Source organism: Melanaphis sacchari, unplaced genomic scaffold (assembly GCF_002803265.2).
Source record: "Melanaphis sacchari strain LSU unplaced genomic scaffold, SCAv2.0 Contig44_pilon_pilon, whole genome shotgun sequence".
NCBI classification, from domain to species: Eukaryota; Metazoa; Arthropoda; class Insecta; order Hemiptera; family Aphididae; genus Melanaphis; species Melanaphis sacchari.
In genome coordinates, this window is record NW_020271295.1 from 1,393,735 (window position 1) to 1,407,256 (window position 13,522).

The following is a 13,522-nucleotide window of genomic DNA, read 5'->3' on the forward strand; positions in this document are numbered from 1 at the left end:
TTGAGGAGTTGATTATTTAAAATTGTGCAATTGACTATGATTATCGATAGCTTATAATTTTTAAAAAAAATCGTACTATAAATTATAATTATACCAGGTAAACTTAACGCAAATGGGCTGTCGGTAAAAACATACCATTTTTTTTTTTTTTTTTATAAAATTTAAAAGTTAAGTACATATATTTCACATCAATTGATTTCCAAATAAATTATTATTGTTCGTCTAGTTGAGCAACGCTCAACTTACGGCTCACTAATGGTTTTTATATGACCCAAATAGAACTCGTTAAATTGATTAAAAAATTTACATATATTTTTAAATATAAAATGGATATAACAAAACAATCTGTGTGTCGTGCGCGATTTTGATAAGGTTAATACTGATTTTGATATTTTCACTATTCATAACGATATGAATAAAAAAAAAAAATCGGCTTACTGATTCCAAACAAAAGTGAAACGACTAACTATATTAAAATTTACAGTTTTAAAAAAAGGTTGATTTTAAGTATAGATCAACTGTATAAGACCTTTATTCTTCCATGACGGCTAAATATTGAAAAGTAAATCGTGGTATTTTTATGATAACTTAAAAAAAATATATGAATACTCGACATGGAATTCTCATGACAATATTACATTAGGTTTGTCATACGTGTCATAAACTCGGGACTGTCGCCAGTTTTCGACTTAGTATCCTGAAAAATATTTTCGGGACGCCTTTATGACCCGGTTTTGGAATAAAATTAAAATAGTTTAACTTATTATTGGTTGAAATTGCTAGTGAAAAATGGCAATTATTTTTTTTTTTAATTTGTCAATACGTCATAAAAAACACTGAACTTTTAAAGCTAGCCCAATGTTTTTGCAATATCTTTACCAGCACTTATTGCTAATGTTGAACGTGTATTTTCTCCAATGGAAACACAATTAGCAAGCAATTTTTAATGTGCAAGTACAATTACAAAAAAACTTGTTCTGAATTTTATGATTATGTTAAGACTCGTCCATCTCTACTTTTATTGGTTAAATTTTTCAGTAAATATGAATGGTATGACAAAAAAAAAAAGAGAGACTGAAGAGCCCAGACCTAGTACAAACAAGTAAATATTAAATTTCTTAAAATAATCTTTTTGATAAATACAATTTTATATTTACGAAGTGTTTCAAAAAGACTCAACCTAATCTTGACTGGGTTTTTGCAGTATCATCGTTACGTATCTCGGGTAAAATTTGTGCCTTGTGTAGGTACAGTCATTGGAAGTACCAATTGTTTTGTAATGCAACACATTTTTGGTACGTGTATCGAATATTTTGTATAAAAAAAAATACTTAATTTAATATGAAAAGATGCTTTTAATCGAACGATATTTTGCGTAGGTAAACCGTTATACCATCATATCTATCAGTACATTTATTAATTAATAATTATTAACTTATAATATGTATAGGCTCAATTTTAAAAATTACTGTTGATGTGAAAGTAAATGGTTAATCAAGAATCAAGTGTGTGCATATATAGACATATTTATACAGAATTATATAATGATCGAAATCCCAAATATTATGTAATTTACAAGATCAATTATATATTACTTTCGTAAAACTATTATTTTTAAAAAGAAATAAGTTGTGTTATAAATATGACACGATTACTTTTACTAATAGTATAACTAGTATAAGGTAAATAAATATATGAAAATAATTCAATAGGTACCTACTCTACTTTAAGTATTATCAGTGACGTATTTAGGATTTATTCTAGGTGTCGGGGAGGAGGAGATACGACTAAAATTTATGGTCGATACCGAATATCCCAGCATTTTATTGCTTAATGCTTATTGATAAAGAGATAAATGGAAAACTCCACTATCTAAAAATGTAAATACAAATTTAATAAAGGTAAAAAACATTGATAAATTATGTCACAGATACTTGACGTAGAATTAAGTCTATAATCACAGTTCATAATTTTTGTCAATTCCCTTAGATTCAGATTTTGAGTTAGGATTGTTAATACTGAAAATTAAAAATATATAAATATATGTTTTGAAAAATCCATGACTTACATAATTTTAGTACATCAAATATCGAATATTCTGCCCTAGTGCTACACTCGTATGCATTGTTTGAAATTATTTTTCAAATCAGACCAAATATATTTTGGAAACTTCTTCGCATCATTTTTATAAATGAGATTCATTTAAGACCCATTAAAGTTCGTCCTAGAGCCAAGAGACCTTAATAGAACACAAGATACAAATGTACTTTCTTTTACGGATAACTATGTCGATATTCACCGCATAATAAGTAATTTAAGAAAATCAACTATTTTACGTGCTGAAAGTTTTAATAATAATTTTTATATGCTTATATAGTTATATATATTTTCAACTTTTGTAATTGTTAAATATTATGTATTATAAAATATAAATTCTTTTAAAAGTCAATATTTCATGTACTTTTTTAAATAAATCAGCAAATATTTCTAATATCTGAAATGCGATGTATCATACTTAAAATGATTTTCAATAAATATTCTAATAACATATAATATAAAAAACAGAAATAAATGTACATTTTTTTAGAATATTAATGCAATTAAGACATATTTTGTGAGTATAATCATAAGAACTAATTACCATAGTTAATAGATTATAATAAAATTATTAAAAATAATTTATCTAAAATGTCAGTTATTTTACTAAGTAGTAATGTCTAACCATTTTTAAACAATTTTGACCATTAATATAACATTATATAACCTAACAATATTTCAGTATTAGCTCTTGTAAAATTAAAATAATAATAATAACTGCAATGATAATCTATTTTTTTTTATATACATAAATGTTATCTGTCTGTTAAATATATCAGAAATTCTTGACTATTTAATTTATCAGACACCAAGATAATTATTTTTCTATTTTTGTTTGATAATATATTTAAAAAACTAAAAAGCACAAACTAAGATATAAAAAAATACTTTAATAGTAAAAAAAATATAAAAATTAAATATTTGATTACAATTGATTAATCATTCATATAAAATATTAAAACATAAAAACATAACAAAGGTTAGATGGTAAAATTCTATAAAAAAATAACAACATCTTTGATATTTAGACTTTCTGATATTATGTATAAACAAGAAAACTGAGTTAAAGACTAGAACATTTTACTTTTTTTTTATTTTTATTACTCCATTTTTGAGGAACAACTTTGATAGAAATATTTCCAACAGTCTTTACTAATCTGTCAAAAACATTTTTAGTTTTGGGCACCAAATTGTGTTCTTCGTTAGAAATCTTTACCACTTCATTTATATCAACAGTTTTAGTAATGGTATTTGTGTGTTCTTCAATTTTTGGTTTCTGGTAACTGATATTTGCTTCCATACTAATAAATGAATAATTATAAATATTTACATAAAAAATGAATTAAATGATTAATTAATGTCTAACCTGTTGGTCAATGCTAGATTCTTATTAGGTGACAAAGTAATTCTCAGCTTATTCCATGGGTCACAAAAAGGATTATGTTTATTAAAAAATAAATGAACATAACATTTAAGTTCTTGAGGTAATACACAATCACCAAATACACATGGAATAATTTTAGGTAACCGTTGCTCTAAAATAAATTAAATGGCTTGTTAGGTATAAATCATACAATTATAAAAAAAATATTCCTTACCAATTGCTAATGATTGTATATAGTTCATAATAAATCTATTCCAAGGGCTGTTTGAAAAATCATTTGATACTATAATGATCAACCAATTACAGCGGTCAGATATCAATTTTATTATAGACTGATACTCAAACATAACGCCTGGTCTTAAATCTCGATCTTTTAAGCATAGCTGAAAAATATAAAATATAATTGGTGAACTTATTAAACTTGAAATAAATTAATGTTGATTTTAGGGTATTAAAAGTATTTAGTATACTATTTATTTATAAAAAAATAATTTAAATAATTTAGATTTAAGATCGCAAAAAAGTTGTTGCTTCTTATAATTGATTTACATTACATAAAAATATTTGAATTTATTATGTAATTATGAAAATTTATTTTGCATCAAATGAAAATAATTAAGTAAATTAAAATTAATGTCTTGATGACATATAAATAATATATCCGTTTAGAAATAAATGTACAATTTAAACAAATTTCTAAATACAAAATTTATATTTTTTAACATAATAACCAATCACAGTGATTAAAACTCCAATGTTTTTATTTTAATTTGATTATTTTGAGTAATTATATTTTTATTAGTATATTAGTATAAATTATTAAAAAAATATACAATGCATTAAACACTCCAAAAAGTTCTTTTTCAGAAAATTATGTAGGTAATTTGTATTGAAGTAATTATTAAAAAATTTTCTTATTAAGCCATCTGTTCCTTGAGATACAATTAGAATGTGATATTTACTAAATTATTTACATGAAAACATGAGAATAGAAGTCACCTAGTGATAGTACTATGTTTTGTATTACCTTTATGATTTTTATTTTAAGAAAAAAAATATACTTTTAAATATAATATTACCTTAAGCTTATAATCAGTTTCTAATTTTTCTACAACAGCAGCAGCTGATTGTATATCTGCCTTATCATACAGTAAAAATGCATCATATCTCGAAAAAGGAAGACCATAATTGGAAGCGTTTATATCATCTAAAAATCATTTAAATTATTCATGATTTAATATTTGTATACAAGCAAATTTTAAATAAAACTCACCTAAAGTAATAACATTGATGTCAAAATCATTAGGTACTGCTGGAGTTGGATTTGCTAATGAACTTCGTTCTTTAAAATATTTAATATCAGAAACTTGAAACAATATTAGAAACATAATATTAATGTTTAGCTAATTAAATTATACAACACATAAGATATTATATGAATTTAATATATTTAAAGTCAGTACTTACTAATTAATTCTTCTGTCTCTTCCACAACGTCATATCTATCTATTCGTTTTAGACATTGTATAAAATGTGCTATAGTTGTTTTTGCTTCACAAAACTTGAATATCTTGCCAATCGGGTCAGTTGGATCACATCCCGATGGTATTGTATAGTTCAAAAGTGTGCACAGTCCTCTCCAATCTCTATAAACATTTTAAATTAAATATTTGATCAAGAATAAAATTTCACAACTATTAGGCTCAAGTATTTTATACTTCTATCAAAATCTTATTGTCAACGTCAAGCAGGTACCAACAAAACATTAAAAATATTATTTTCAAAACTGAACTTTAATTATAACATTTCAATACTTATTTATCAATTCATAAATGAAATACAAAATAACCAAATGAAAATAAAATTTGGTTGGAGCCAAAAAAAAAAAAAATTTGTGATGTTACTAAAACTGCAATATGGTATTATTCATTAAAACAATTTATCGCTAATAGATAATTCAATAGGCGTCTTTAATTTTCACAGGAAATTGGCAAGACTCGAGTGTATAAAAATATAGAAATTCACTAAACCATGACGATGGACATAAAAATAAAATGCACTATACTAACACTACCTGGGTATGTTTTCGGGTGACGGAATCACTTTCTTGGCGTTCAACATGCACGACAACCGTTCCCTGGTCGGCAGCCGGAGAATGGATATCGTTAAATCGGTGAAGTCTTGCAAGTGTTCGTCCGATAGGGTCGAACACGACATGGAATCCATAATAACATGCGAAAAGATTGTCGTCCGTCCGAGACGTCTAAACGTAAATCCGACGACGAGAGCTAGAGAAAAATAATAAACTATCGTTTCGCATCGATCGATGGTCCGCAATAACGATTGTCGATCAATCCTAACATCACATGTTATCGAAACAAAAATAATAACTTCACTGTTGAAGTGAATTTGACAGAATATGTAAACACTAAATAGTAAATATTAGTAGTTATAAGTTTATGTAGTAGTAATAATACGCCGTTGCCTGCTACTTGTTGCGCTCGCCAACGCGTTATCACGAATCGGAGCGGGAGCTTTCTCTTAGCAATCGACATTCATGACATCACGGCCCGTGTGTGCGAGTGTGTGTGATAAAAAAAAAACACCGCGCGTCATCGATAATTGGCTGGACACTTTCCCGCGGTATTCCCCCGTCTTCAAAACCGAACACCGTTTTCGCAACAGACTTCGACGATCGTCCGTGCCGTTGGTTGCCATGGCAAACACGCCACAAATCGCGATCGAAACGCGTTTGATCGATGGTTACGACTTACGAAATCGGAAATACAGGCGCAAACCGTGACGACATAACTATTAATATTAATCGTAATACCTATTCTACTGAATTTGTATTTCAGACGCGAGATTCCGATTTCCGAGACGTTCGTCTGCAGTTGCTGGACAGGTATAGGAGGAGGTATACAGGACTAGCGGTACATTCGAAAAAGTCGAAAATTCGTTTTATTTCGCAGCAGAAATAAATTGCATTCATCATCATGTTATGGGGTTCGAGCCCTTGTCTCGATCTGGCCGCGTACAGCCAGGTCGGCGGCGACGGACGCGTCTTGAACGTATTGATCGTGGGCGCGGGCGATACGCGCCACTTGCTACGAACGCTGGCCAAACGGTACGAACATTCGTACGCGAAAATTCACTTCTATGTTTACGAACCGGTTGTCGACATGTACGCCAGGCACATACAGCAAATAGCGCTGGCTCTTGAGCCGGTCGATCGGATGAGCTTATCGTACAAGGTATTATAATTCTTCGACCGCGTTCAGCGTTCACTTTCCCTCGAAAGCGAGAGATTTTAATGAGATCGAGATGAACACAAATTATCAAAATAAATATATTATTAGAGATACTTAAAAGGTGCTTTACCACTTAAAAACAACTATATGGCAATTAATTTATTTTGTGTTGGAATAGTAAAATATAATAATACGATATCGTGTAGTAATATAAGGATTAAGGAGAAGATCTTAAAATTTGAATCCTAACTGTCTAAAAATAAATAAAAATCTAAAAATAATTGATCCAAAGTGAATAATTCTAATGCGAACCGTTTTACGTATAAAATGTAAACATAACAGTAACACTTACTAGTAACTTATAATTAAAATTAAACCTTCTTTTACTGATTAAGAGTGTTTCGGAAAAAATGCACAGAAAACAATAAATTAATTTAATATGTTATTGCAACTATTTAATTTAATAATAAAATTGTAAATTGATTATTTTTATATTTTATTTTGTTTTTTTTTTAAGCGGATAAATATATTTCAATAGGTAAACTAAATTAATTATTTATAGTAATTTTATTGTTACCGTTTTAAGTGTACATGATACGATTGCACATGTGCAGTTCTTAAAGTTTCACAATCATAATATTATGGAAATATTCCATAGGCTGCTGTCGGTTTTGCATAGGTAATACTAGACCATAGACGTGAGCGTTGAGCAAAATAGAAATAACAGATAATTTGGAACCTATCATTGAGCTAAGAACTTTTAAAATAAAGCATTATTTACTCCATAAATATGGACGAGACGCCTCACTTGAAATTTCATCGCCAGGCGCCAATTAATAAAAAATTTAATTTTTTTATTAATTAATAAATGATTATGATATCCGTCATGGAACATAATATTGTAATAAATGAAACAGCTACCAATCGATTAGCGCCGTACAAAAATTAGTTACATACTTGGTACTTACACCAAAGTTTGTGGTCTACAAATCAAAATAAAAAATATATTTTTAATAATCTATAATTTCTAATAAATTTATAAAAATACAAAATAATAATATAATTCAACAAATTTACACGATTTTCAATTATTTCTAAAAACAATTTTCAGGTACGTACTTGGATGGAACTTTATGGAAATACCCTTGTAAAGCCCAATACAAACAGTTATCTAATCAAAAAATCAGCTCAACTTATAGATATCATTACCGACGAAACAGCTAGACAACACTGTTTGCCTGTTGTTCAACTGGATGCACTTAAATACAAAGAGAGGGACACTATTGAAACCATATTTAAATATTGGAAAAATAACAATGGTTTCAACATAACAATGATGTGGGATAAGAGAGTACGAAACTATTTGGGTGCAAGGTACGATCACCGAAACAATGCATTTGACTGGGATTTACACATGACTCTTCATTACATCGACGGAGGTAAAAGAATCACTAATCAAGAGTACATATATTGGCGGGACACTGGTGTAGCTTACACGTTCTTGGAGACGGATTGCACCGAACCAAATTACACGTTTGCTTTAGCCCTACTGAAAGATGGAGACAAAATAACTGCAATGGACTATTTTGGAGACATTATAAATGGTCCTTTTCCGTGTTTTGGCTTAGACTGTGAAGACGACGATATGTTGAAGATGGGTAACATGCAACCACTTAAACGTTCTGTGGATTTGACTGAGAGAAATTTAACAAGAATGTTCTATGAAATAGAAAACCAAAAGCCATACAAGCACAAAGGTAAAACTGACGATCTCGGGGTTATTATCACTGAACTGCCAAACGTGAAAATCCAAGAAGTAGAAACTACATCAACTAGAGTTAAAGTTACGTCTGAACATTACTCTAGTATTAGTGTTAGTGATGTAGAGATCCACCTTATGCCTCGCACAGCTATGACAGATTACCCTACGTTTGATAGATATAAGAATTTTTTTGATGTAATGTATTGTGGGCATATGTATTTCGAAAAAATGAACTCTAATATAACGTCTATGGTTAAAGACGGAGGCATAGTTTTAATGGAAACTCGAAAATTTATTGTGAACTATAAGAAAAAACAACACGATGAATTCAAAGAGAAATTAATAGATTTAATGAAAAGTTGTAAATGTGTTTCGTCAGAGGATATTGATGTAGTTAAGAATGCTGAAATTAAATTTAATAAACAGCATTGAGTAATAATAATAGTATTTTATTTATAACAATAAATTAGCAGACATTAATTTCGAAATCTATAAACCATAAAATATTAAATTAGAATACTTTGTAACCAGAATTTTGGTTTATAATTAATTTTCAGTTTGAAAAATACTACTAAAAATTATATTACTATGGAGCATTTTTTTATTGTTTGATGGCTTTAGGTTCTTCCTTGTTGGTGACTCCGGAAAGTAAACTTTTGATGCGTGCAATAGCTCTACCAGGATTCAAACCCTTAAAATTTAAATTAAAAATTAAAAATAAGTACATAAATTCAAATATGGTTACACAAACCTTTGGGCATGTTTTAGTACAATTCATAATTGTGTGACAGCGAAACACTGAGAAAGGATCTCTCATTTTATCTAAACGTTCTGCTGTAGCTTTATCTCTGGAGTCAATAATCCAACGATACGCCTTTAATTAAAAAATGTAATTATTAATTTACATTAATGATAATTTTTTATTGAAATATGGTCAATGAATGTTTGCTGTCAGAGGACTTCCAATGCAAATTCAAAATATCCCTCAATTAACTATGAATAATTACGTCAGATAGACAAGTATTATTAATTCAAAGACAGTTCTATAATATAACAGTACATACATTTAAAAATAAATAGATGTATTAATTATAATTGCAACAATTCACAAATACTCTATATTCAATTTCAATACAATAATTATACCTGCATGAGAACAGCCGGTCCGAGATATTTCTCAGAGTTCCACCAGTATGAAGGACATGACGTGGAACAACACGCGCACAAAATACATTCATACAAACCATCCTAAAATATATAATATGCAATCAATTAAAAACATATTTAAATATAGCAGTAATTAACGGCTTACAAGTTTTTCTCTGTCGTATGTATGTTGCAAATGTTCTTTGTTGTTAGCTGGTACTACATCAGTATGTAGCCACGGTTCAATAGAAGCGTACTGTTTGTAAAACAATTTCATATCTGGGACCAAGTCCTTGACAACATACATATGAGGTAATGGATATATTTTCAATGGTTTTGACAGATCAGAATTGACACCACTGGGCAACACGATAAGCATACATACATTACATTACACTATTAAATAAGACAATTCAATTACTTGAAAAATATTGAATACAAACCTAATACAAGCTAATGTATTGACTCCTCCAATGTTCATAGCACAAGAACCACAAATACCTTCACGGCAAGAACGTCTAAATGTCAATGTTGAATCCTCGGAGTTTTTAATTTTGATCAATACATCCAAAACCATAGGTCCACAACTGCAAGTATAAACACAATATACCTTATTTCTCATTATTTATATGCTGTAATACTTACGTATTCAGGTCAACCTTGTAGTCTTGCATTTTTGGCTTGACTTCGGGTGTTTCTGGATTCCATCTATATACTTGAACGGTTTTGATTCTCGGCGTTTTATCTACAGCAGCCCCGTCGCTAGCTGCTAAAGCAGATGATACATGTATCTGCTTGATTTGCTGCAAATAAAATACTTGCAAGGTGAAATTACACAATATTACACAATATCATGAAAAGTTGTACTGACCTGTGTAAAGGGTTGTTTTAGCAAACGTATAATAGACATTTCAGCAAAACCCAAGTTAGCCATGACGGTTAGTTTATTCAAAGATAATAAAATAAAATTATTTGTTTACAGAATGGAAAATAGAAATTGAAACGCCTAAGACAATTTCTTGAGTTGGGATTTAGTATAGACTGTAGAACTATAAAAACAGAAAATACAATGAAAACAGACTAATGATTACAAACATATGATTTTAATTATTGATAATCATTATCATATTAAATCAGTGCAGCCATTTAACCAAGTCTAAATATCTGTGTTATCACTATTATTTTTACGTAACTTCGCCATAATCTATAGATTTAATACAATTAATTATTAAATTACCTACACGTCTAAATGAAGTGTGGGGACTGTGACTTCATCAATTCAGTATTTACTTCAGACACATAATCAAGGTACATGTTGAGGTTTCGAACTTTTGATGTCCGTTCATCACGATATACGTAATTTACACATATCCCATTACTCCACTGTAATCGTTTTTGATCACTTTTACTTACCTACTGAACCCACCCAACTTAGCACCATCGATTAAACATTGCTACACAGTCATATATGTAGTAATTACTTTATAATAAATTTTAGCACTTAACAATTAACTAACGCATCGTCTAGTGTCCTCTTGTGGCTAATTATCGCTGTATTAAACAATTTCAATTATTGAGTTTTACCTCTACAAATAATCACACGTAATTATGCTTTTTTAACTTTTTATCGATTCCAACAAATTAAAGTTTATGATTCATTATAATTTTGGAGATTCGAAATTGCTAGGAAAAATTGATGTCAAAAAGAATTTAAGATTATTTTTTGAGCTCTGAATTAGGCAGGTACCGAAATACCTAAGGTACTTTGACGACATATTTTGTAATCCATATTACAATTATTAATACCATTAATAGGTAGGCACCTACAGCCATTTAGTTAGGTTTATAATTTCCTTGCGAATAATGAAATAATATATTACTTCAAAAACGCAATTACTTAAAACAACTGAAAGTTGAAATTATAATAATTTTTTATTACATTCACACTTAACTAGGTACCAATTTAGTGTATTTGGACGCCGTAATCAGACATGCGGACACTTAAAATCTTTCAATTCTTGTAACACTATATATTTAACCGGGCTTGGTTTATAATCGTTTTTCGAATACAATCATTTTATCATTGTTGTCGAATTTATATAATAATGATACAACGCGATAGTCGGTGTTACGCCGATGACGTGGGTTGAATGAAGAGCGGCGAGACAAAGCCCAAAAATTCAACTCTCTGTATCCTGTCCAATGCTCATACACACTTATAAACTAACATACTATATAGTGGATAACAATATTACTGTACACGATACAGATAAAGTATCAGAAATACTTTTTTGTTGAATACAATATAAATAATTTACATGACAATGACATAACCGACAACGCGATATGATGATTCATATTGCTTCCATTCGTAATTAATAATAATTATAAACAAATTAGTTACCAGTTACCTCGGTCCTCGGTACGACATTACGAGATTGCGAATTTAAAAACATATACTTCATATGATATGCGGTAGTACAATAATATCTGTACGATATATGAATTCTGCAGAAGAAATAAAATGGTTATAAAATCTTTATAATCGTCATTTGTTTATATTATTATCGAAAAAAGTTTAAGCTTGGATATATTTCTAAGTACTATGATTTCTTACCAATTGATAAATTTGATTAAAAGATACAGTAAGTTGAATTTCCATTATATGGTAATGGTTAAAACTCTTCGTCTTCATCATCATATCAATCATAGTCATAATCAGTTCATTCCGTCATTAATTCAACCCTGGCAGTTTCATAATCCAACTATTTTTTTTCTTTTCATCTCACCACTTTCTTATATTTTAATGAATAGTTCAATAATTTTTTCTTCGCTTATTCTATAAAATAACTTGTTTTCAAAAAAAAAAATGTTTTAAAAAATATCACTTTTATAACATAATATATTATGTATGCATAGAAAGAGAGCCAGAAAAGGATAATACTGTCCGAGATCGTTACGAGTATGGCTAGGAATTTGTAGCATTTGCATTTTTTTTCATAATACTCCAGAACAAAGCTTATCAAAAACAAAATTCGATTCATACATCACTGAATTCAAATATACAATTTTTTTTTGCATTTTCTTATAATACTCGTAAATAAATACCCAAGAATGTACTTTTGTGTTAGTTTTTTAGCTTTTATATTTGATGTTTGTTGATTTTATTCATATTCCACATTTTTAGAACATTTATGAACGTATTTTTCAATTTAAAGTATAATTGCTATGGATATATTTCGCATTTTCATACCTAATGAAATGTTATCGTCTTATCGGTATTTTTAAAAAGTAAAAGAAAAGCAAACGATACATAATATGTTATTTGTTTTACATATTATGTATTATGTTTAAAGATATTTTAAGAATTAATTCATTTAAACTTATATAAAAATGTGTTCATTAATAAGTTATTTTTCAATATTAAAAATTATTTCTAGTTGACTTTTACACTTTCAGATGATTTTTTTGTAGCATTTTCATGGCTAAAATGCATTTTTCAAAGCATTATTGGTGAATTTGAAATGCCTTTACTGCTGTAGGTTTTCAATACATCATTTTCTTAGCTTTAGTTATGACTTATGAGCCATACTAGCTAGTTATAAAAGTATTAGTATCTTAAGACAACACAAAATATGTCATTAAAATAATAATTTTGTTTATTTTGAAAACTGTTTTTCTTAAATAATTTATTAGCTTTTATTTTATATTATATATTAAGATTGCTGAGCATTATAGATTTACAGGGTATATACAGTGGTACCTACTATAAATAGTGTTTAATACTAATTTCAATAGTTGACCTTTTAAGTTGTATAAAAACAACAGCCAGGGCTCTGGGCTGTACCTCTTGAGCCCGGACATCAAAGAGGGCTCGGGTTC

General features: G+C 28.7%; 3 protein-coding genes and 1 long non-coding RNA gene across 4 annotated transcripts; 2 read left to right on the top strand and 2 right to left on the bottom strand.

The window, feature by feature from the left end:
• The first annotated feature begins 601 nt into the window (after positions 1-601).
• Positions 602-5,539, top strand: LOC112597923. Its single transcript, XR_003114869.1, has 3 exons — positions 602-1,102; positions 1,205-1,295; positions 5,465-5,539. It is a non-coding gene; the product is annotated as an uncharacterized LOC112597923 (long non-coding RNA).
• Positions 3,066-5,984, bottom strand: LOC112597921 (myeloid differentiation primary response protein MyD88). Its single transcript, XM_025344163.1, has 7 exons — positions 5,556-5,984; positions 4,949-5,127; positions 4,755-4,847; positions 4,561-4,688; positions 3,696-3,864; positions 3,464-3,632; positions 3,066-3,398 (listed from the first exon to the last, which is right to left on the bottom strand). Exons 1-7 carry the CDS (start codon positions 5,705-5,707, stop codon positions 3,161-3,163), a joined length of 1,128 nt encoding a protein of 375 aa, XP_025199948.1. The 5' UTR covers positions 5,708-5,984; the 3' UTR covers positions 3,066-3,160.
• Positions 5,985-6,128: 144 nt separating this feature from the next.
• LOC112597920 (dynein assembly factor 3, axonemal homolog) lies at positions 6,129-8,934 on the top strand. The gene is made up of 2 exons (XM_025344162.1): positions 6,129-6,735; positions 7,844-8,934. Exons 1-2 carry the CDS (start codon positions 6,478-6,480, stop codon positions 8,924-8,926), a joined length of 1,341 nt encoding a protein of 446 aa, XP_025199947.1. The 5' UTR covers positions 6,129-6,477; the 3' UTR covers positions 8,927-8,934.
• Positions 8,923-10,703, bottom strand: LOC112597922 (succinate dehydrogenase [ubiquinone] iron-sulfur subunit, mitochondrial-like). Its single transcript, XM_025344164.1, has 7 exons — positions 10,512-10,703; positions 10,286-10,443; positions 10,084-10,227; positions 9,807-9,999; positions 9,641-9,742; positions 9,246-9,368; positions 8,923-9,185 (listed from the first exon to the last, which is right to left on the bottom strand). Exons 1-7 carry the CDS (start codon positions 10,572-10,574, stop codon positions 9,096-9,098), a joined length of 873 nt encoding a protein of 290 aa, XP_025199949.1. The 5' UTR covers positions 10,575-10,703; the 3' UTR covers positions 8,923-9,095.
• Positions 10,704-13,522: the final 2,819 nt, after the last annotated feature.